Source organism: Thalia democratica, chromosome 5 (assembly GCF_965202585.1).
Source record: "Thalia democratica chromosome 5, ktThaDemo2.hap1.1, whole genome shotgun sequence".
Lineage (NCBI taxonomy): Eukaryota > Metazoa > Chordata > Thaliacea > Salpida > Salpidae > Thalia > Thalia democratica.
In genome coordinates this window covers 6,815,039-6,840,845 of record NC_139169.1, presented here as the reverse complement: position 1 = coordinate 6,840,845, position 25,807 = coordinate 6,815,039, and the positions used below count along the sequence as shown (strand labels likewise).

The window sequence follows — 25,807 nt, the reverse complement described above, 5'->3', positions numbered from 1 at the left end:
AATAGTAATATTATTCACAAATTGAATTTGTTTTCTATAAATGTAAATACTTATAAACATTTTTGAATTTTATAATTTTGAATTTTTCTATAATAATTTTCTACACATTACAGTTTATCGTCATAATGAAGGCTTTAGTTGGAATTTCTTTTAAAAATTCATTGTCGCGTTTACTTACAAACTTTAAATAATTAAGAGTTTTAGTTAAAATAATTTTTTTTAGTTTTAGTTAAAATAATTTGTCATTTAGAAATAAAATATGTTTTCACTGTATATTAGTTTTGAATTAGCTGTAAAGTAAAAGATTATTAAAGTTAAACAAAAGTATTGAGATAGCAAGTTATATATTTTCTTGGAGTGGTGGTTTTTAGGTTAAATATTTCTATGAAGTAAACTAGAAAACAATAAAGAGGTACTTTAAATTGAAAACAGATATTAACAAATAGCCAAGAGCATCGCACACCGCGCGCAAAGCGCGCTTTTGTGCTAGCCGAATAAGGCAGATAAATAATATGATAAGTAAAAAAAAATTATTAATTAGAATTTTTTCAAATTTATGATAGTTTTGAAAGACTATTAAAATTTAAGACAACTTATTTTAAACTAAGGATTAGAACAAATTAGTTTGAACAGATATTGTAAAAAGAAAAAAAAAATTAATATATCTATTCACTTAAATATAAAACAAAAAGAACTACAAAAGTAAGAAAATAGTTTGTAATAAGTAGCTAAAAGTATCGCACACCGCGCGCAGAGCGCGCTTTTGTGCTAGCCAAATAAAGCAAATACTAATAAATAAGAACGTAAATAAAATTATAATTAAAGTGTTAAAAATAATAAAAGTTTTTAAATTTTGTATTATTTTTCAAATTCTCTTATAAAATACATGAAGTATTTAAAAAATACCGTTTAAACTAAGTATTAAAACATACTATCCTAACTAATTTAAACTTCAAACAAACCTAAATTCGTTAACCTAAATTCCTGCCTTTAAAACTTTAATTCCTGCTTTAAAAACTGCCGATTTAACTAAGCATTAAAAGACAATTACTCTACTAGAAATAAAATATGGAATTTTCACTTTAACAAATCTGAATTCTTTGACCTAAATTCCTGCCTCAGAAAGCTCGCTTTCTTTCGGTTTTGCCTCGCAAAAAAGGCACGCTTCGCGCGCGATCTTGCTTTGACTTCCATGCATCGAAAGCTTCGCTTTCTTTTTACGTCCCAACCTCAGAAAGCTCCGCTTTCTTTGTACGTCACAACCTCAGAATGCTCCGCTTTTTTTCGGTTTTGCTTCGCGAAATAAGCACAACAACGCGCTTTGCGCGCGATTGTGCGATCTTGCTTTCGGCCTTGTTCGTGCTGCTGTTTTTGGTTTTGTTCTCCATCCCACCCACACTAAAAATTATATCAAATATATATTTTAAACTTTTTTTTTAAATTTCAGAAATTTTATGTTACGTCACTAACTCTTCCAGGTGTCCTGTTTTAGTCGACATAAAATCGTTCAAAAATATGTATAAAAATTTGCATAAAATTAGCATAATTTATTTTTTGAGTTCATTATCAAGTTTAATATATTTGGAACTTTACTTTAAAATTACTTAATAAATAACAGTGTTATACGTTTAAGAAATAAATAAAGTATTACACAACTGTAAAAGCTAATAAATAAAACAAAGAAAGTCAATGTGCTATAAAAAAATGTCACTTGAAAAACAGCTGAATATAAACTTTAGGTAGATTAATCTAAAATTTTTATATAAGAATGTTTGTCTGAAGATATTTTTCATTCTTGTACTACTACATCTACGTAAATAATTGGTAAAGTACAGTAGACTACCGCTTAGGTACGCAAATTGAACACGACCAAAAAGTAAAATAAAAATAAAAACTTATGAAAACTATTAAAATATTAATTTCCAAAAATTTGCTTCTTTGAGAAATTTTAAACTTTGAAGTAAATTACTAAATTATCAATAAAAAATTTATTTAAATCTGAAATGACAATTGGCAAAAAATTAAGGATTTCTCTAATTCAAACTAAAAGACATGGAACTACTAGAGGTAGTATTTTACAGTTTTAAATGTGATGAAAGTTGTACAGCTTGCAGGAATAACTCTCAATAAGTTTGCAGTCAGCCCTTTATAGAACCCCTTCGTATACCTTTGACTAGCAGTCAGCCTTTTGTATACCAGGAAAATAATTATAACAAGTGTATATATGTATTATGTAAAAATATATATCTGGTGTGTAATCTATTATGTGTTTAAACTTTTTGTATACAGATTAGAACAAATTAGCTATAACAAACCATACCAGCCAAACATTTCTTTTTTTAGCTATGACAACCAGAATGATATACTTCACCTCCTGTTTAAATATGTTGCAAACAAATACCCTTTAAATTTAAATTTTTATCTTGATGCCAAAGAAGGAAATAGTAATGTCGTTAAAAAAACGTTTTAAAGGGTAGGTTAGAAAAGAAATCCCAAAACAGAAGTACGAAGAAAGCGAAGCATAGCATAGAATCAAAAAGTTAGCACCAATCTAACTACCGAACTAATCTAACTATTAGTGAACATCTAATATTTTTAATTTATAAGTAAACAAAATACATATATTATACTAAAAACAAAAAGTTTCTCTTTTACTTTGCTTTATCTAATTACACATCTATCCAAAAGTTACTTAAAAATAATATCTTAGTTTTATTTTCATAGGCGAGATTGGTAATGTCAATCATAATAATCATAACGAAAGTTTACACAACTAATCAACCTAAATCACATGTGAGCTAAAACTTAATTATCTTAATTACTGTTTTAAAAAACAAGAAAATAACAAGATAGGTTTTTTAAATTCAAGAAAACAATTTTAAAACTCAATTCAGCCACAGCATACCACGTTTAATCTTCAACTAGTTAATTGTTTTATTTGTTATCTGTTAATTGCTATAACAAAATAAAAATAAAATTTAATCTTTTACTTTAGATGTCATGTCATAAAAAAGTATCCTTATCATTTGAATATTAATAATATATTCACTGTTTCAATATTGATAAAATTAGTTCAAGGAAAACGGACTGGTAAAACTTTTAGTTAATCATTTGTATTGTACAGGTATATAAACTTATTAGAGGTGATTAAGTTAAACCAGTTTATTTAAATGTTCTTGCAAAATAAAGTTGTTCTTATGACTTTATAACTGAGATCTAGTTTTAAACTTAATTTTTTTTCTTAGTTTTTTTCTTTACTTATATATGCTTAAAGTATTTGTGCTTATTAAAAGTCTTTACATTTAAATTTACCAAATTTTTCTCATTTTACTAAGCTAAATTGTAAGTTTCAAAGTTGTATCAAATTTAACCAGCTCAATCAAAGTATGATTATTTATTAGAAATAAACTTAATTTTTGTTTTCATGTTTATTAAATTCAAGTATTTACATTTAGTGACTTAACTATTTTATTATTTACGTTGTTTTGTTGTTTTATTAAATGTTGTTTTAAAAGCAAAACTAGTAGACATTAATTATAATGAGTAGATTTCAATAAATAGAATTATTGAAGTTATTTAGCTTTAAAACATTTCAGTTCCATGACATTTTTACTTGTTTTTAACTTTGAATTTAAATTAAATGTTATTGCATTGCCGGATAAATTTGCAAAGTTGAGGTGTTGAAATTACAATTTCTCTCTGTTGTAAATTGATTTCTATCAGAAAAGCATCAAAATGACCGTTAAAATTGTCAAACAAATGGTCAAAAGAAAAACGCTCGTTCTTAACTTGGACGAGCAACTGGTCCATTCCAGGAAAATCGGTAATGGGATAAGGTACAAAACAAGTGGAAAACCACTTTTCGTTTTCAAAGTAAGTTTTTTCGTTCTTTTTGATCAACCTTTTGATAATCCGTATAAATAAAGCATCATAAACATTAAATTCACCTGTTAACCAAGTTTATTTTAATAACTTTTAATGTTAATGAAAGCTTGTTTTCAAGTAATATTCTTATGTTTTATGACTTTTCTAATATAGACAGTTGTAATACTTGTGTACGTGAAAACCAAAAAGAGAAAGGAAAACGTGAAAACCAAAAAGAGAAAGGAAAACTATTGCATTTATATATAAACAATAAAATATGGAAAAAATGTTTAAACTAAACTGCAAATAACATTGAGAATTACATAATTACATTTTTATTTTCATTTTATGATCATTTTGAGTAAACTAGAGCTAGGTGGTGACAACTAAACAAAATATTTTTAAACAGGTGAACCGTTTTTCAAATTACATGTGGGTTTACAAAAGACCTGCAGTTGACAAGTTCCTTGATACTGTTTCCGAATGGTACAATTTGGTCGTATACACGCATGGCGCTGAAGCGTACGCGACACCTATTCTTGATTACCTGGATAATGGAAGAGGGATTCTCAACAGGAGATTTTTCAGACAGGTATTTGTATTTTAAACACAGTTTAATATTAACATATGACCAATTGTTAAATATCTTGTCATTGAGAGGAAGATTTAGTAGACGGAATGTTTTAATTTTGTTTCAATTACTTATTTTAAATATCAATTTCATCAATATTGACTTTAGTTTGATAAGTTATTGTAAAAATCACTTTGTGAAACTTTGAGCTCAATCGATTATACAATGACATCTGTTATTTTTCTTAATTTTAGCTTGCGTTTATCAAAGTTATAAAACTTATATTTTATATTCAGTTAATATATTTAATCGAACGAAAATTACTATCTTTAATATTTTTAACTTTCATTATTTTTCAGTAACGTATTTTTAAAGCCTCGTCTTAATAAAAAATATGTTTACGATTACGACGGTTTGCAAATAGTTTTTTTTTTATTTAACAAAGATCATTATTTCAGCACTGTGGCTGTGGCCATGCCAAAGACTTGAGACTGGTCGAAAAAGATCTTAAAAACGTTGTTTTGTTGGACAACTCTCCGAAAACTTACAGGCTCTTAAAGGTAAGTTAAAGCTGTTAGATACATGTATATACATGTAGATACAAGTAGAATTGTTTTAAAAACTTAAAAATGTATAAAAAAAAAGTTCTAATAACTGCTTGAACAATTTTACAGGAAAGAGTTTTAATATCTTTGTTGGTTAAAAATATTTATTTTATAAGCTAATTAAAATAATTTAATTTTTAATAAACTCAACAGAAAATGGAATACCTATCGAGTCTTGGTATGAAGACCGAAATGATAATTGTCTTGATGAACTAATTCCAATGTTCAAAAAAATGAGGTAATGCTAAGTTATTTTCAACTAAATTATTTTTTGATTGATAACTAAAAATACAAAATAGTAATTTTCTTGAAAAATAGCTTTTATTTTTGAGAACTCGATCCAAGAAACTTTTTATTTCATTTAAACTTAAAGCAGATACTTATGTTTGAAACTTATGTTTTTATATATAAAAATTACTTTAATCGTCTTGTTTTGAGGTATATTTATCCATTTTTTTTAAAGAGTTTGTATACTGTTGTGCTAGTTTGTATACTAAGTATTTAATAATTGAACTTTATAAATTTTTCATCAAGTTAATTTTCAAGTTTTTTTTTATTAAAACATACTTATTGAGGTTCTCCTAACATAAATGGAGGTAATAATATCTACTTAAAAAATATTGTGTCATTTCATTTAACTTTTTAGCCTTTATGATAATCTACTTAATTCTTAATTGTGCCAATTTAAATAAAAGGCAAACATCTTTGTTTTTGTGTTATAAACATTTAACAGCTACACGCTTGTTGGTGTATACAAGTGTTAACAAATCGTTTCAGTTTATGACGTCATTAATAACTTTACGTCACTACAGGTCATGCGATGACGTCAGAACGTTCCTGAAAGAATACCGAAGACCAGAATAGACAACAAGCCAAGATAGAATTTTTTGAAGTGTCATAAAAACTATACTTCATATTAGAATTAAACAGCACTCATTATTTGATAAAAATAAAAATTAGTTTTTAAATGTTTTTGTTTGTTTGATGATAGAATAAAATAAATTGAGTGGAAAGTTTCTACTGTGTTCTTTTTGACTTTATTTCTCAAAGACAATATTATTGCCATTTTAAAGAATATTTGACTAGATTAAACGTACGCAGGACGGGCAGCCGAAACCAAATCCTGTCTAGCGCTTTTTTAACAATTGTTTTCTATTTATTTTAATATTTTTTGAAGCAATAAAATTATTCAAAAATTAAACTTGTTTTCTATACAATGTAAATATTCATAAAAATTTTATATTTTTTTATCATAATTTTTTTCACCATTATATTTAATCATCATAATTAAGGCTAAAGTTGGAATTTTAAGTATTTAGATTACTTTTTTTTTAAACTGACAGTATAAATTTTTTCTCATTAGCATTTGGCCTATTTTAGTTATTCCCTATATTTTTTTCTTAGAAAATTTAATTTGTTTTTGTATTTTAAGAGTTCAACAAAGACAATAAGGCTTAATACATCAACCTTCTATTGAGAATTTCAACCTAGTTTTTTTTGTTAGTTATCGTAAAAAAGTTACTTATATTATGCAAATAAAAAAATTTTAGTAGTTTGAAAAATCATTGCTCAACATTTATTAATTTGAAAAACAAGTTGTTAAAAACTAAATTAATAACTGCCAAGATTTTTGATTAAATATTTAGATAATGTTTGTCCTTTTCTTGTGATGTTATTTAATAAAAACTAAACATTTATTTTTTATATTGCAATAATAAAAAGCTTTTAATATTTATTTTATCGAATAAATGTATAACTTTTTGTTTTAAACATGAAAATTTTTTTCACCACAATTTAGTTCTAAACTTATAAAGTAACCAAAAAAATATTTTTTCTTTTAATCTCTACAAATTTTGATTTCACAATAAACTTGTCAACGCCAGGTTTTATATACACTCATTTTGAATACATATAGAGGTGCCTGTTTAAATTAAAGTGTTATTTTTGAAAATTAAAAGACTTAAACGATTGGAGATATTCTATCAAATATTTAGCGTGTAAATCATAGAAACATTAGATTATTATTTGTACTACTTTGTTTTCATGGTACATACAAATTTATTTATTCTATAATTATTATTTATACTTGAAAAAAAATAATAAAGTACATTGCTAAAAGCAAAGTTTCACACTTATAATAGTTTTTCCGATTGTTTTTATTTTATGAAAAAAACAGGAAAAAATTAAACTAACTCTAAAACAAAATCAGGCTTGTTTTCAGTTTCTGCGGTTTTGTATTCCAACCAAGTATAAAGTCCCCTAGAGTGAACTAGTGTTTCGTCTAAGTCAAGTACCAGGGTCTTTCTTTTCAAGATCATCTTTTATTTTTAGTTTATTCTACGTTTCTATGAAAAAAAAAACAAGATTAGTTTAGCAAAGTCTACTTTTTTATACATTTTTTAACTGCACAAGGTTAAAATAAACTGAAAACCAATAAGGTTTGGGCAATTTTTCCAGTCATGTGACCAAAATTGCAACTGAAAAAGTCTTTTGCGTGTTTTTAAATTTGATATTGTACTGATGTTTATATATTTAAACAATTTTTTGTAATTTTTCCGTATACAAAATTTAAATTTAATTAGGTTAACTTTAAAACTTTATCGTTTAATTAAGTTATTTTTTGGGAAAACACGAAGTTGATGTACTAAATTCAACAGATAAAAAATTGTAATGATCATATAACTACTTTACTCAAATCTATGACCTTAAACATCTTGGAATTAAAAAGTTGTATTTATTTCGGAGGTGAAATTATCAAACAAGTTGAAGATATATAACTAACCTTGATTGTTGGTTACTATAAAAAATAAATTAATGTGGTTATAGTATGTTTTAAACCCACACTGATGACCATAAAAAATAATAACAACATTGATCTATTTAATACTGAAATAAATGATAATTTAAATTACTTATACTACATACTTGAAAAAACTAGGCATGACATTGGCTGAAAGTATTGTGTAGGAGAACCATTGCAAACACTAAAAATATAAAGAACCATGTTAAAACATAATAAATGTTATGATTTAAAAACTACTATGTAATTTGATTAAAACCTTTAAACACAAATAAAATCTAGAAGAGTTTGAGAATGATTAAATTAGAATGAGAATTAGCTACTTAAATTTAAAAGTATAAAAATACTTATGAGAACAAAAACATTCTTAGATAAATACTTTACATAAAACTTTACGTAAAATAATCTTTAACTAGTTTATAATAAAAATTTTACATAATACAATCAACAAATTTAAACTTCCATTCTGAAATATATTAAAAAAAACAATAATTCTTAAACAACAGAAGATTAATAACCTAGATTTAATTAATTTATAAAACTAATTTAATAGATTTTTTTTATCTGGTAAAATATGTCAAAAACACATGTAATTTTTATTTTTTTAGTAAATTTTGAGTCTGTCGACCTAAATAAGGATATAAATGACAATGTAATACCTAAAAGTTAAAAAAATATAAGTATCTCGTGTTTTATACTTAATAAAAACAACTTAACCATAAAAATACTTTCTAGATGTAAATTGAAAAAATCTAAAAAAAAAGTTAAAAAATGCTATTAATTTGACTTTAGTTATTTTACATTAATCTTCTCATTATGTTTTATGCTAGATGTTACAAAATGCTATCATTAAATCAAAAATACTAAAAACAGTGTACGCTTACGTTACACATTTTTAGATAATATAAACTCTTAACTCGTTTCATAAAATCTACTAGTATTAATTTAAAAAAAACTATACTGTTTATTTTATAATTTTAAATCGACACATTTGCAATTTTTTCTTCAAATCTTTTTTGTCGAAATTTATATTAGATTTTAAAGATTAATAACGTAGAATTCACCAGTAATCAAATTAGTTTCATCCGTAACATTTATCTGTAAAATCTAATTTTTTATTAATTATAATGATTTTAATTATAAAAGTTAAAAAATTTATGTTTTTTTGTTTATTGTTGAAGTGAAAAGACAAAATAAACAAAACAACAATATCCACAGTTACCTTTGAATACTAAGTAGTTCAACTACAAAAAAAAAGTCAGTACCAAACAGCAACATATTCTTTTTAATTTCGAAAACTAAAAAAAGTTTAAGTAAAATATAGCTATCAAACAACAACATACACATTGTACATTGAATAAATTACCAGGTAACATGGATATTTTAAACTGTTAAATAACAGAAAGTTTTGAAAGACATACCAAACCTCCTTCGAATTGCTTAAAACAATTACTTTTACAGTACCATTCATTTTTGTCAACATTATAAGAACGAATTCTTTCTTCTCCTGCCATATGCCCTGAACAAAAATACAAAATTTCGCCACCAACACTGACCGCAGAAACAAACTGATAACAATCGCGATCTAAATGCTTGATATTAGTGAACTTCATGGAACTGCTATCAAATACCTCGCAAGTAGCATTTTCCTCTCCACCAATCACAAACAGCTTGTTGCCCATACAAACTGCTCCATGTAGATATCTTTTGTTGATCATACAAGGCAGAAAGTCCCATTTATTCTCGTAGTAATCATATGCCTCTACTGAACTTAAATCTACTTTATTTTTACCGTCCCAACCACCAGTCAAGACAATTTTACCTTTGAATACTGTACAAGCTGCAACTTGCCTACGTTCATTCATACTTGCTATAAATATCCACTTACTCCTTTTTGTATCATATTTATAACAACTTTTTATAGCTCTTTTTTTAGTAAATCCACCAAAGACATAAATGTTTTTCATAAATGAACAAGCGCTAAAGTTGCATCTACCATTAGGTGTTTGAACTACATTAACCCATTGGTCAGTTTTATCAATATAAATCCTGAAAGAAGATCGTCTTTCAGATACGCCTTTAACATCTAATCTTGAGCAAACAGTCCAAACATTGGATCTTTCACAAATCGTTCTGTCACTGATTGAATGTGTCTTTGAATTATATATTGTTTCAATTTTATCAAAGTTACGCGAGTTTAACCTTAAACTTTCTCGTTCCAACACATTAGTGCTTCCAGAAACAATAACATCAAAGTTTTCTTGTTCACAAAATCTATTCTGGTACAAAATTTGTGTTGTTTTAGATGAAAAACTAACTGCCATTTTAAACCTGTAACTTTGGTATATTTGAATTTACAGTAACTTGTTTGGTTGGGAATATTGGGTTTGAGAAATCAAAAACTTTAATTAATTATTTTAGCTATAATTGTATACTTTTATGTTACTAGTGACATTTTATAATTAAAATACTTAAGTGCAATTAGTTTTGGCAAATATGAGTTTTAAAATTAAATCTTAGTTTAAACATTCTCAACATATTTTTAAATTGACTAATTTACTTGTAATGTTGTTGATGTTTTGCAATTGCTTAACTAATTTTTAAAATCTTATACTAGTTTTGTGTAAAATACTAATTCTTTTTTGAATTAAATTTTGAAAACCTTTAATATAAGTTTTAAGTGTTGTCTATTGTATGTTAATATGTATTACGCCGTTGTATAGTCTTAGCATTGTGTATTATCAAGCAGTAGACGAAATTGTTAGTTTAATTAATTGTTTTGAACATTTAACTCTATCTTAGCTCTAACCTTTCTTTAATTTAGATGTAAACATGTTAACAAATTGTTGTCGTATATAAATAAATATACAGTAGAATATATTGATTTAACAATTTATTTTAACTAAGTGTAGTTTTAATTGATAAAACATTGAAAAACATACAGCTGTATAAAGTCTTCACCTTTTATAGCATTGTTATGTTTATTGATTGTAATATAAATGAGCATAACAACTGATTTCCTTTCTTACAACATAATCAAATATCAGATACGTTAACACATCAAAACTTAAATAATAATTTTTAGTCAGTTTGTTTTAAGTGAAGCTACAAGTTTTAGAACCTTTAAATCAGTGATATTTTTTTAAATGGATAAATAAAATTTATAATAAAAACTTTTTTTAGTTTAATTGAAACATTAAAATATATTAAACGTTCCATAACTTTGAAGATTGAAGTAAAATCAAAGTAAAAGACAATCTTTAAGTCTTTGAAAGACCGATGAAAATTTTATCACCTTTGTAACTAACTTATAAGAATATATTTAAATTACTGATATTTTTTTCTATTTTTAGTAAAAAGCAATAAGAACTATCCATGTTTTTTAATAATAAATAAGAGAAAAATAAGGTTAATAATACTTCTTCCTCATAAACTAAATATTAAATCTAATTGCTAAACCACTAATAAGATTATTAATTGACCAAGAATAAACTAATTTGTGTAAAAAAATTATCATAGCTGTTTTTCAGGCGTGATTTAAAAAATTTATCATGATGCAATGCAAACTACATACAATATATGAGATCGTTTAATCGGCCGGTAATGCCCGGTTACTTGTCTTAAAGTTATTTGTCGATTTTAAATTAAATGTGGTTTGTCGTTAATGTTGTACTTATAAATTTACATCTTACTTTATCTTTCAGCTTCAAAACTGCCAGATTTGTATAAAAAAATCGCCATACAGTTACTCAAGCGTGAAATTTTAAGTTATCTTATTAACAATTTACTTAATTCTCAGAACTCTTAAATTTGATATTTTTGCAATCCTGCCTAGTTTCTTTTAGTTTGTGCTTCAAAAGAGCCTTTATAAAACATGAAAATATGAAATAATATTGTTAAAAATAACCCACATACTTTATGTCAATATCACTAAACCGGTTAAAACAAAACAAAAAATCATTTAATTTATGTAGTAAATTTTTTAAATTTAACTATAACACTAAGAAACATAAAGATTTGTAAACATTAAGTAAAAAATTGATTTATTTCTGTTAAAATATTCAAAGTAATGATACACAGAAAAAATGTAAAACTTACAAATTTAACAGTTTCTATAATTTATTTGGATAGAATTAATATTATCTCAGATTTAGAACTTTTAAGAGTTGCTGAAGAAAATAAATATTACTGCTGCTTATACCATCGACAAATGCAGCCAACCAATTGATAAAATAAAAAAAGCTCGCGACGTTGATTTTGGCTGAAAAACAGCCAACGAAAAAAAAAAGAAAATTTACAAGTACTCAAGTTTTTGTTTGTTAGGAAACTTTGCTGCCTGTTTTATGCTTATGTGTTAAAGTATTTTTTAATTTAATAAAACATGTATTTAATGGCAAAAAAAGAAGTTTAGATTTGCGAGAGGTAACTGTAAATAAATAAGACGTTTGCACAAAAGTTTTCAAACGTCCTTGATAATTTTAGCGACAAACACAATTAAATCATATTTGGTCGCGGGAAATTTAGAAACTACCCAAGCTGTAAAATATAAAAATATACTAATGTAAGAAAATGTTAATTTATATTGACTACTATAAATTATTTTTACTATGGTAGTTCTAACCTGAATGGTAAATAACTAAATGAACAACAACTATTTACCTTAAAGTTCAATATTTTGCTAACTTGTTTAGTTCAGATCCAATATTTAAGATATGTATTGTGAAAATTGGGACTGATGTGTTTATACTTTTACTTAAAAATAAGAATACAAGGAATTTTTTTCTAGATTTAATGTTTTTATTATTACAGCTTGGCCTATAAAATCAGACTTGCAAGTTGTACATTGCCCACCCCTAGTGTAATATGACGTAAATAAGAAACAATGGAAAATACATCTGCTTTAAGATTTATTTCATCTGTAAAAATTGTAATATCAAAAAATAATATTATTCTAGAGATCTGTGTTATTTAAACCCACTACTGTACAAAAAAATGAGGTAGCTTCCAAGGTAAGAGACTGCAGTTAACACTTCAATAAAAATTACTTTTTGGGCAGTAAGCTGTTTTAACAGATTCATCAATAACTGCTGCCATTCTAGTTATAAACAAAGGTTAAAACTGTGAATTATTTTGTTGAAAAACTATACCTTGCTCTGATAGTCCTCAAATCATAGAAAAAAGTCTTTGTTTTTTATCTTTTGGTTTTGGACAGGTTTGAGGTGTTATTACATTTGTAGAAAGTTTGTAGATAAAAGCAGAAATGCAGTTTTAGATCATTTTTGGTGTCTCTTCTCACTGAGTTCACACAGCTAACCAGAATCTCAGATCTCTTCAGATTCCCTCTTACCTTAAACAACTTCAATTGAGTGCTTCTGTTCCTAGGACAGTCTTTAGTTGTACCAAGCTCCATAAAAATATTTATTAACTGCACTTTCAAAACTCAAGTCTCTTAATTAAAATGAAACATAATTGCATCCTTCTTGCTCGTAATTTTTTTTTAATTTTTTGTAAAACTATAAGACAAGTAGTTACAATTAACGCTAAAAGAGAAAATGTGTTCTTAAGTATGCATTTTTTAAAGTAAAAAATGTCCAAGGTCTTTTGTATCAAACTGTATACTATTGCAAAAAAAGTATTTATACTATAGTGAATTCTATTATTTTATGTATTAAAGTTAAAATATTTTTTTCTACAAAATGTAACAGCAGTTACAACTCAATTTTAGTTTAATCTTCCTTAAATTTTGTACCATTTAATAGTTTGTTGTTGATAATTCTCAATACTAATGTATTTTCTATATACTATGCAATAATAATAATTATCAAATTAATAATAATAAATTAATGAATATACTAATTATATTTCTACACTAAATAGATTTTCCTGCTTGTTAAAGCTTGTAAAATTAAAACTTAGAATATGACCAAAAAATGTTCTTAAGTCATATAATTCCAAAGGTTGCTAATACTTAAACGCCAAACTCAGGCAAATTTAAAATTAGAACACTCAGCTTAATCAGGCTAGTTTGATATTTTTCTAAATCTCAGACTTTTTTTTTGCTTATTGTTTTAAACTCTTATTGTTCAACTAGAAACAAATATACAGGGTTGAAATAGGATTTTTTGTTTATACTAGTTAGTAAATTTTAATGAATAATTCAGATAGTGTTTAGAATTAAACTTAAGAAGTTTTTGTATACTTGATCCTAATATTGTAAGTAGTTTTGTTATATCTTATAATAAGTTGCAATTTTTGTCATTATATTTTTACAATCTGTATTATTACAATTAAAAAATAGTTTTGAACTTATGCCATTAACACAAAGTCTTCTAAATTTTTTGATTTAAGTAAAATTAAAGGAAAGTTTAAAAGGTTGTTTAAAATGGAGAACATCAATAAAGCGATGACAAGTAAGTTCCACAATTTTGTTTTATATTTAATTTATGTAAAAGTGTTTATTTTATTTTTTATTTTTCAAAAGACAACTATTATAACTATTTTATTAACACTTATATTAACCAATTTGAGCTCAACTAAGAATTCTTAGTAAACAAAATGAATGAAACTATTGTTGTTGCTTAAAAATATTAAAATATCATAACAAGGTTATAAAATAATAAAAAAATAAACTTACAGTTTTTGATAAATGATAAAATAAGTTTAACTATAATAAATTTTAACACTAAGAAAAAAAATTGTCTAATAAAAAACTTAAAATTTTAAGGAATATGGTATGTTCAACATTAATCAAATAAGCATCTACTTAAAGCATATTAATTAAGTATTTTTAAAAGAAAAAAAAGCACTTTTTATCTAAACATAGGAATTGGCAGTTTTTATTAAACTAAGTGTCTTGCATTTTAAAGTTTGGAAACTGCAGAAAAACTTACATATGTTTGTTTGATTTTATTTTTTGTAGAGATTAAAAAATAACTGTTGCTTCTTTATTATAAACTCCACAGTGTTTTATAGCATCCATTATGCAAAAAGTCAACAAAATATGTGTAGAGTTTATAGCATGTAATAATAGAATATGATATAGGTTAGCCAAATATATTTCTGTTCAGCTGGAAGCTGATAAAATTTACACATGGCCTTCATAGAATATCAAAATAGTGTTTTATAACATTTGCTTAATTCACAATAATATTATTTTTTCAGGTCCAGGTCAGGCAAATGTGTATCTGTCCGGCTTGAAGATGATAATAGACAACCAGACAGATGAAAACAGAAATCTAGAGAAGAAGATAGGTGAGCTGGAGCATGAGAAAAAAGTGCTGCACCGAACCGTTGTGAACCTTTTGAACATTCTCGACACAGTTGAAAAGGATTCTTTGAAAAGAGGATTGAAGTTAGTTGAGTTGTTATTGACTACAAATAACGTATTTATGACTACAAATAATTTTTGTTTATATTATAATATGTTTTATATTAGAAGTAAACTTATGTAGATATTTATTTAAACTATCTATATTTAAGAACTTGTATTAGAAAATTTAAGGTTAATTGAGAGAGATGAAACAATCAATAAGATAAGAAAAGCTTCTAATCACGCTTTGAGAGGTAAAGATGGTCAGTTGTTTTTTAAATGTATATTTTTTAAGGAAATTTTATTTAATTGTTTTCTAGAAATAAAACCATAGAATTGTAAATTTTTTAATGTGTTTACATATTTTTTAAAGCCTCAAAATCTTTGTATAAAAAATAGTAAATTGAAGTTTAATTATTTACAAACTAAAACATTTATTTAGAACTTAATGCATAAAGCTACTTTTATCTAAATTTAAGATTATCTGGTTTTTAGTTTTGTCATTAAGTTAACATTTCGATATGTAATTAAAAACATAATTAAATAACATTCATTTTGTCACATTATTCTGAAAAAATCACTTTAATAAAAATTGTAGTTATTCTTTTTTTTAACTAGATGGTACAGTGAGTTCTACAATAGTTCATGGTGATGGTTTAAGCCAAAGCAGTTTTAAATTAATAAAAGTTGAGCCTAATAACAATAATATTTCTGATGAACCCCAACAAAATGAAGCTACATCTCAAACCAATAATTTGCCACAAAAGTCGAAAAAGTCTGGTTCAAGTATGAAAGGTAAGCTTTTGTAAGTATATAACAGTTTCTAATATTTTTTTAAACAAAAAATTTATAAATAGTTGAGTTTGTGGTAAAGTAAATCACAACTGTTTTATTTATAACGGTCATTTCAGTTTTTATAAAGCATTTTTGTTTTAAATTAAACAGAACTTTAAATAAAAATTATGTAACAATTCTCTTACTTTTGTCTGAAGTTCTCTAAACTTTAACGTTTTTCCCAAGTTAAAACTATTTTGGTGCTTTTTTAATCACCTTCAGTTGCACGACCTAAAATAAGTATGTAAAAGCAAGGATGACCACCTATGGCCTTTATTTAATTAATTTTATAATTTAAAATTATTTTTACAAAGGACTTTAATGTATAAAAATAATGTGAAAAATAATACCAAATTAAGAACGAGTTTTTTTTTATCACAATTTTGGATTGGTAATAAATCTATAGCAATTTTAAGATTTTAGTTGTAAGCATAGCAAAAGCCTTTTATACACATCATTTATTTTTAGCCACTCCAGGAAATATTCAAGAAAGCTCGGATGGTAGTATAAGAAAGTTTATCACCAGACTGGGACCCGGTGACTTGGAAAAGAGCAGGAGAAAGAAGAGGAAAATTAGTTTGGGACCAGGAGATGTGGTTGCAAGAGGCGGAAGTCAGGTTGATGTGGTTTATACGAAAAGTAAAAGGAAAGAAAGTGAGAAACTGTTTAAAACTAGTGTATTTTTATTATTAATTTGGTGCTGAATCTTAAATAAATATAGCTTTTTGAGTTGCTTTAAATTTTAAATGATAGGTTTTATATCTTAGATCAGTGGTCGACACGGTGTACACTGGTGCACACTAGTGTACTGAAATTTAAATTTATTTTAGGGTGCACAAGACTTTCGGGGTGTATGAAACTTATTTTGGTGTACATGATTTTTTTTTTGTGCAGAAACTAAAGTGATACCTTTGTTTAACACTGGTAGTAGTTGCATAATAAAAAATTATTATGTTTACTTACTAAATATATAAATTTACCATTCAAAAAAAAGTACCAAGACTACTGATTGTTAATTGGGGTAGTGGTGATGTATCAAATTAATCTAGTTAGTTATTTAGACCTGGATGATAAAAGTAAAATTTTGTTGCAAAAATTAGATCATTGATATTAAAAGTTTATTGAAATGGATAGGGTTAACTTGTAAATTTAAAGTTAGAGTGTAAAAATTAACTGGGTGTTACCGAATTATTAGTAAAAAAACGATTAAAAGTGTTTCTTAAACACTGGCGGCGCTAAAGATTACAAATTGGGGTGCACAGAATTTTATTTAGTGATTTGGGTTCACGGATCCGAAGTAATGTGCCGACCACTGTCTTAGATCATAGTAATACTAATTTTATTTAAAATAAATTTCAGTTTTCAAAAACAACTATATTAACATATTTTGCAAAGTTTTTGTTACCAATACCCATAAAATTATTGCAAATAGCTCAAAATTATTAAATACATTTATATTTAAACATTTTTTTATTCAGATTTCTTTTAACTTATTTAGATTTGCATCTTGTCACTGCTTGTTCACAGTAACTTTTGATATATAAGCAATCAAAGTAAGAGCATTCAGTAGGTTCTTTATGGTAGGCCCAAATTAAAAGGGCAATAATAGACTATTTCACTAAAAATACATCTCCTCCTTCATTTTTGATGCGGAGAAAAGTTTTTATAATTTTTGTAAAAACAAAATTTATAAAAAATTATCAAAAAAAAAAGACTTTTCAAAATTTTTTTATTGTTTTTTTTCAAAAATCTGCTTCCTTCAAGTTGTTTGTAATATTGAAAACTTCACTTCTTGAAATTTGAATTAAATTGCTTTAAAAATGAAGAAGGAGATAGATTATTAGTAAATTTTTCAAAGACCAAAAAAATTGGCCTTGAACATTTTTGATTCCATACAGTTGTAATTGAATTTTTTTACAAAAAAAATTATATCTAAAAGTTAATTGATTTTTTTTTGTTCTATAAAAACTATCTTATAGTATATTTGAGATAAAAGCCAATGTTAGTTTTAATTTTTTTTTTTAATGTTGACTCTCCTATGCCCTTAATTCAATAAGTGTACTTAAATTGACATAAAATATTTAAACATTAATAATGTAAACTTTTCATTCCTACTTTATTATTAAAGTAATCACTTTTGCTAAAGTTTTACTATTTATACAATTAAAGACTTATAAAATCCAACATTTTAACTGAAAATAATAATGCTCCTCAACTGAAAGCTGAAGTTTTATACTATAATTTTTTTTTTGTTTATTGAGATAAAATGTTAAAGAATATTAAAAATAAATTTCATTCTTACAAAAAGTTGATATTTTTAAGAAAGCAGACTAAGAAAATTGAAAATGATTGGTAAAACAGGGTTTCTCAATCTTTATTCATAAGAGCCCCTTTAAAGAAATGAAAAACTATTACCCCTCTGACAAAATTTCTAAAAAAAAACACACGCCTAGAACCTTTTTATTTCGCTCTTAAACATCAACTCCAACTCCAGAATACCTAGTTTAAGTTTTAAATTATCCCCCCCTGTGGCCTTCTGTAATTGACCGCTTTGGGAAACCCTAGTTTGAAAAAATGCAAGAAGAGAGAGATTTTTAACAAAATAGTTTTTTTTAACTTTTGAGTTTTCGCCTTCTATGAGGAACATAACAAAACTACCGTTAATTACACCCAAGATCTTTTTTATTTTGCTCTTCACCATCAAGTCCATAATACCTAGTGTAAATTTTAAAGTCCCCCCCCCTGAGGCCCCTTTACTACCCATGACACCCTGTGGCCCCCTAAATTTCTGTAATTGATCACTTTGGAAACCCTGCTTAAAAACTGTAAAAAGAGGGCGATTTTAACCAAAATGTTTTTTTGCTTTTTAAGTTTTCTCCTACTATGATGAACTCATTAAACTCTCCAGCTTTGCTTGATTATATCTTAAAATTTGTTGTAAAAATGTAACAATATTTTGTTAGCAAATGTCTATAGAACTAACACAACAAAGCTTATAATAATTTAAAACTTTTCAGAATCTCCCAATCAGAATAACCCAGCTTTTGACACTGAAGGTACAAGCAGCTCGCAAAAAATTTATTCTTTCAGGCCTTTCACTTCTAAAAAATCAGGTTTGTTGTTTTTAATGAGGTTGTAATTATAGTATCAAGCACATACCTACTAAGTGAGATATGATTTTATGTCTTTTGATTCTAGATATCACTTCTTAGCAAAATAAACAAAAAGTGGATATTAATGAACCTATTTTTTTTCTCATTTTAGTTTGTTTGTCAATAGTGTGATTATGTTTAGTATTATTTAAGATGTCATAGCCCATGTTGTAAATCTTAACAAATCCCTATAGCAAATTCAAGGGAGAAAAAAACATTATAAAGTGATTAGATTTTTTTAATAGACGCCAATTCTCAACCAAAATTAAAAGTTGTAAACCTCAACGAATCCCCAAAGAAAAAGTCCATGGAAGAAAAACATATGGAGGAATTGTTAGAAGTGATCGATTCAAATAAGACCCCGTGCGATATTTGCCACCAATTGTTTACTTGCAAGAAAAAACTTGGTATACATTACAGGTTTGTTTGTAGTTTTAATTATTGTTTTCACAAATAGTTTACTTGCAAAAAAAAAACAATACAGCCTTATTTGTGGTTTAATTTTATAGTTTTTTAAACTGTGTTTGAGTAAAAGAGTTTAAAAAGCGTTACAGACTATTTTTGGGTATAAACAGTTTAATTTAAAATGAATTTTTTGAGCGAAAAAAAAATCATGTTTGTGTAGTTTGATGACTAATTGTTTTGTTGACTAATGGTTTACTTTTTAACAGTTTGAAACCATAGGGGGTCTAGCATATTCAAAAAAAATTAACATTCGACCTTATATGAAAGCTTAAAGTAAATGCTTTCAATTAACATTTTTTTATAAAGTTCTATAATAGTGATCAGCAAACAAAACTTTAGTTCATTTAATTTATTTTAATTTCTCTTTTGAAAGTTAGTGTTTTTATTTTCAGTATAATCTTTTAAAAATAATATTGCCCACAAAATATTCTTTCCGAAAAAAGATTTTTTAAGCAACTACTAATCGTTACTTTTAAAGGTTGCTTACTGTTACTGTATATTAGGATATGTTAGTTTTTATTACAATTTAACAAAAAAAGTACTATTTTTTATAAAATTCATGTCAAACATCACAAATGCAAGACTTGTGGAAAACAGTTATCAAACATAGATCAATTGAAATACCATCAGGTAAAAAATTTTAATTAAAACTACTACATTTTATAAATTATTTTGAAAGTACATTCTTACTATAAACTCCTGAAATTTATATTTATATTTAAGAAGCGCATTCTTAACTAGTTGGTAAACAAATATCAAATATAGTTTAATTGAAATACCATCAGCTAATTGTTTCATACTAAAAGTAAATAGTTATGTTTTATTTAAAAAGTATTTTTTTAAGTATTTAGCAGCGGCGTAGCGTGGGGAGGGACACTGGCGCAAGCGTGCCACCCAAAAAACGAAAAGAAGTAAAACAAAGTATTGTAATATTTTTATCCTTTATTGTTTATTTCTTCTGCTTAATTTGCCTTTTTTCAACTATGCTTATCTAGTATTCAAAAAGTTAAACGAAATTTTGAATACCAATTAGTGACAAGTTAGGAAAATTACCCAATATACTAAACCGGTGCGCAAAGGAAAGAGTGCACCGATGTTGATTAAAAACTCCATAAAGAAAAATTTTATAACTTCATTAACATCATAATAATTTAGACTCAAAAAGTACGCAACTAATTACTGCACCGCTGTAGTATAACCTTATGGCAGATTATTTTTCTACAAAAAGTTTACAAAAATACGTCACGATTAAGGGAAAATTAAACAATTCTACAAGTTTTTTTTTATGCTAAAATATATGTTAAGACTACTGTTATTTTTCTGAACTTTATTTTTGTAAACATACAAGAAAAAGCGTGTCGGCCTATGAGAAATAGACTCTGTTTGTGATTTTTATTTTAAACAAATACAATCAGATGAATTAAATTTGAAAAGAATACCTTTAACTATTTTACAAACTTGAAATAAATTGTAATAACAGTTATAAAGTTGGTCTATTTTAACTTCTGTTTAATTTTATTTAAATTATATGCAATGAAATGTTGTTATCACTCTTGTATTGTATATTAAAGAGATTAATACTTTTTTTCGCTTATAAAACAGATACTTTCTTTTTATTGAGTTTTTTCATTTTTAAAGATATAAAGTCTACTGTAAGTAGTAAAAACAACTTTTGTTTAGTAAGTTTACATTTGTCAAGTATAAGTAATTCTAATAAAATTCATACCTTTTTTTATTTGCTTAACCTTGTAATAAATAAGTAATTTTTAAAACAGTTACTTATTTTACTTAATGAATTTATTTCAATTATATTACTTATAAAAAGGTCTTTTTATAGCTAATTACAAAAGTTCAATTTAGGGGATTTTTTGATATAAAATTGCGCACCCGCTGACCAAAATACTACGCTACGCCACTGGTATTTAGTAAACAATTAATATGCCTATTTCAATAAAAATACATTTAGGTAAGTGTTTCATATTGAAAAGTACAAACTGAAATTTATATTGTATTTAAAATGTACAGGTTTTTATATTTTGTTTAAAAAGTACTAAAATTTACATTTTGTTATAAAATTGTACATTTTTATATTTCAAGCTGAAAAATACTAATTATTGTATTTTATACTAAAAAGTACCATTTTTTATATTTTATACTAAAAAGTACAAACTTTTGTATTTGGTAAGCATTGATTACTGCAAAGATTTAGATCAGAATTGCCAAAAAACTTGTTCTTTGAATTTGACAACTTAGGCAAAAACCCTTAGGAGTTAAAGATTTTTTTAACCTGGAAAATCCTAATTTTTGAACAATTATTACCTGTAAAACAATGAAATTTTGATAAGATACAAAAAATATATAAAATACAAAAAACAATCTATTGTTTGGAGTTTTATTTTTATTGTGTATAATATAATTGTAAGACAATTTTTTATCTAAAATTTAATATGGCATTAAAAATGGACTAAAAAACTAGTTCTTTTAAAAACCTAGAGTTTTGAAAAACCTTTGGCAATCCTGACTCACGCTAGTTTAAAACTATAAAAACTCAGTTTGCATCTTTCTGATTTGAAAATCCAGGCTTTTCTAAAGTTTTTGCAAAACTTAGGCTACTAAGATTTTTAAAATAATCTCTTTTTATTAATTTTCTGTACACTTAAACTGAATCAGGAATGTTTTATTTAACTCTGGTTGTTTTTTTTTGTTTAAAAAATAGCAACTTTTTTTAATAAATAGTGTTTTTATGTGGATTTCCATTCATTAAAATTTAAACAAACCGTTTTATTTTATAAATTTTAGTTTGCTGGTTTTTAGGTTTTTTTATTAATTAAAAATGATAAAACTCATATACAAAGAAAAAATAATTAAATAAATTTCTAAAACTAGTTTATTTATAATATTTAAATACAGAGAACCCACCGGCCAAGAAGAAAGAGATTCATGAATCAATGCGACCTGTACAAGTAAAATGTAGACGTGGAAAAAAAAATTGTCTGAGTTTAAATTTTCAGTTATTGCTTGTAAAACTTGTTTTATAGTTTAATTATTACTTTAAGTTAGAGTGTCTGAACTTTTTACAGCATATAAAGTTTATTGTAAAGTAAAGAGTTAAATGCAGTAGAACCTTATTTTTAGTAAATGTTTTATGCCATTGTTAGGAAATAGTTTTTTAAGTTAAAGTTTAATACATTTAACTTGCGAACAAATACTATTACATTTCCTGTACTTTAGTAATTCTATGGAAATATAGTTGTTCAAGTTTTATTGATATTCATACAACTTTATGCCTCAAATATGTAGAAGTTAATATTATGTATACACATTGTTCTTTAAGTTTTGATTAATTTTTTATGATGTTAGGATGATTAAACTATGCAGTTAAAATTTTTTCTCAAATATTCAAATGCATAGTTTTAGATATTTAAAAGGCATTATAAAAACTGTTCTGATAACGAAACATTTAAATACCATTTAATTTTTTTCCTAATAGATTTTTCAAATCTAAAAACTCATTTTATTTTTGTTTTTATATAGTTGAATTGTTTATTAGGAAAAACTGTTTATAAGATTTATTTTATTTCTTTGGCTAACAGTAACAATATTATAACATTTATTTTTTATTTGAATTCCTAAAGTTAAATACTCTAAAATATATCTTTAAATTTATAAATGCAGTTTGTTTGATTTTTTTTTAATATTTATACAACTTAGCTCAATTGTTTTAGTTAAGTTTTTATATTAGTCTCTTTAGATGAAATAAACTATATATATGTATATTTTATATGATATGTTGACTTTTAATTTTAATATTTTAGAAAAAAAAAGCTTTTTTTTAATTTTGTTAAAAAATCATACTTTATAGTTTATTTTAGTTTTAGTATTATACGGTTGTTTAAGTCAAAATATCTCAAAATGTAATTGTTTTTTGTTAATTTTAACATTATAAGTCTTATCTTTTTTTGCACATCTTAAAATAGTATACTACTAACTAAGTTAGTTTTCATTTCTAAAAATATAAATAAGTTTTTAAATTCAAAAGTCTGAGTTGTGTTTTTGATTAAAACAATTTGCAGTCTTTTAAACACTTTTATATCAAAGCATTTACAGTCTTGAATTATATTAATTATTAAAACTTACTTTTGAAATATTTATATTTGGTTAAATTGTGCTTATAAAAAAGTGTTATACTGTAAAAATGATCACATTTTTGTTTTTCTAAAAAAATAAAATGAATGTTGTTCAAATTTATTGTATATACTTTTATTTATATTATAATTATATTGTATTATAATTTATTGTATATACTTTTACTACATTTAAAAAAAACATGTATAGTCTATCAAATTTTTTAAACAATGTTTAGAATGCATTATATAAACTAATGCATTTTGTTGTTTTTGAAAAAGTTTTGTTAGATAGATACAAATAATAATTAATAAAAGTCTGAAGGTAAAAGCTATACGAGTAACTTTTTAATGTTTAAATATACTTAATCAAATTTTAAATTTAGTGCTAGTAAATTTTAAAAAATCTATTGGAATTGTTAAAAATGTTTCTTTTATTAGTTAAGCTTAGTTTGATTTTGTTATTTTTACAAAATATAAAATATCTAAACTTGTATATCTCATAACAACAGTTAAAACAAGTCAGCAAAATTAATAAAAAGTTTATTGTTAATGTTGAAACATAAAATAGTTAAGCATTGGTATAGTGTTCAAAATTAATATATATTTTTTTTTACTTATTTATTCTAGATAATGTATATGATAAAGTTTATTAATTTTCATAGACACTATCAATCATGGTTATTAAGAAAAAAGTATACATTTATTATTGATATAAGACAGTTTGCACCAAAAATTAAAAAAAAACATTGATAAAGTGTTTTGTTTTAAAACACAAATTGTAATTTAGTGATCAGATTAAAACTATATACACAATTTGTAAAAGCTGCAAGTAAATTTTATGCCTAACCTTATTAAATTTACTTAAAATGTACATTTACTTCAATAAACTTGTTTAAATAGTAAAAGTGTTTATGAAAATGAATTTGTTTTTTTGTTTTTAATTAGTTTAATCAATAACTAAAAATATTCTATCAAACAAAATGTTCAATTCAAACTTTAATCTATATTTTTATTATTTAAGTTAAAATGTATAGTTTAATATTTAGGCTTATATGTATAGTTTTATTATTAATAATTCAAATGTATAGTTTATTTTAAAATATTTGTGTTTAAAATAATGTTTTTATTTATAGCCTTAGTACTAAGTTAAAATGTATGGTTGTAGTATTTTATAAAATCTGATTATTTCAACTTTAATTTAATAAAAAGAACACAAAACTTGAAAGAGTTTACAACAGCAATTGCACAACGTATAAGAGAGAATTACACTGGCGCGCGCAAATTTTGTGAGTTATATACGCAAAATTCAGTCCTTAATCGTAAGCCGCTATAGCTCAGTGGCAGAGCACTGCTCTCGTAAAGCAGGGGTCGGGAGTTCAAACCTCTCTGGCGGCACTTTTTTAATAATTGAAATAACACTTATAAAACCAATTGCTGTTATCAAAAGTTTATTTTCCAATTAAATATCACACGTTTTTCAAAATTATTTTTTGATTGTTTACCAAAATGTTGCCAAATATAAACTTTTTTTTAACTTGTTAGAATTACTTGTTTTTAATAAGTTTATATTAAATAACTATCAGTATTTTACGGTTGTAAAAAAAAGTCTTTGTCGAATAACTCGACAAAGGTGAAAAAATTGGGAAAAAATGCGAGAAGAACGAAAAATTGGCGCCTAATTAGTTTCTTCCAGAAACAATGCGTCTGAAATTGTTAGTAACGTATAACGACAAATTACTGTAAAAAGTTGGCAAGTTTTAAAAATAATACTGTTTCAACAGGCCATTTATTTCGCAGTACATTGTTACTCCGGAAGAGTATAGGTCAATATTTTAAGCCATTTCTTGAAATGGCAACTAATAATTAATAAAAAAGCAAGAAGAAAATTAAAGTTTTAAAAACAAAATAATTTAAATCCTTTTTAGTGGTTCGTTTAAATCTATAATTAAACCATTTCTCGAATGGTTATCTAATAACTGACAAGTAAATAATTGTCAAGTTTTATATATAATATCGTTTCTACGGGAAATATTTTTAACAGAAGGTAGTCACTTTGACAAAATAAAATTCAATGTTTTTA

General features: G+C 25.0%; 1 protein-coding gene and 1 non-coding gene across 2 annotated transcripts; both read left to right on the top strand.

Moving 5' to 3' along the window:
• Positions 1 to 3,735: 3,735 nt before the first annotated feature.
• On the top strand, positions 3,736 to 5,256 carry LOC145836216 (CTD nuclear envelope phosphatase 1-like). The gene is made up of 4 exons (XM_082944035.1): positions 3,736 to 3,873; positions 4,274 to 4,456; positions 4,894 to 4,995; positions 5,194 to 5,256. Exons 1-4 carry the CDS (start codon positions 3,736 to 3,738, stop codon positions 5,254 to 5,256), a joined length of 486 nt encoding a protein of 161 aa, XP_082800161.1.
• Positions 5,257 to 25,050: 19,794 nt separating this feature from the next.
• On the top strand, positions 25,051 to 25,122 carry Trnat-cgu (transfer RNA threonine (anticodon CGU)). The gene has a single exon. It is a non-coding gene; the product is annotated as a tRNA-Thr (tRNA).
• The last annotated feature ends 685 nt before the right edge of the window (positions 25,123 to 25,807 follow it).

Excerpts from the sequence above, each read along its gene's own strand:
- LOC145836216 (XM_082944035.1), top strand. The coding sequence starts at position 3,736 with ATGACCGTTAAAATTGTCAAACAAATGGTCAAAAGAAAAACGCTCGTT. Across the intron at positions 4,457-4,893 it reads ACAGGAGATTTTTCAGACAG|CACTGTGGCTGTGGCCATGC; the intron begins GTATTTGTATTT and ends TCATTATTTCAG. Across the intron at positions 4,996-5,193 it reads AAACTTACAGGCTCTTAAAG|AAAATGGAATACCTATCGAG; the intron begins GTAAGTTAAAGC and ends TAAACTCAACAG.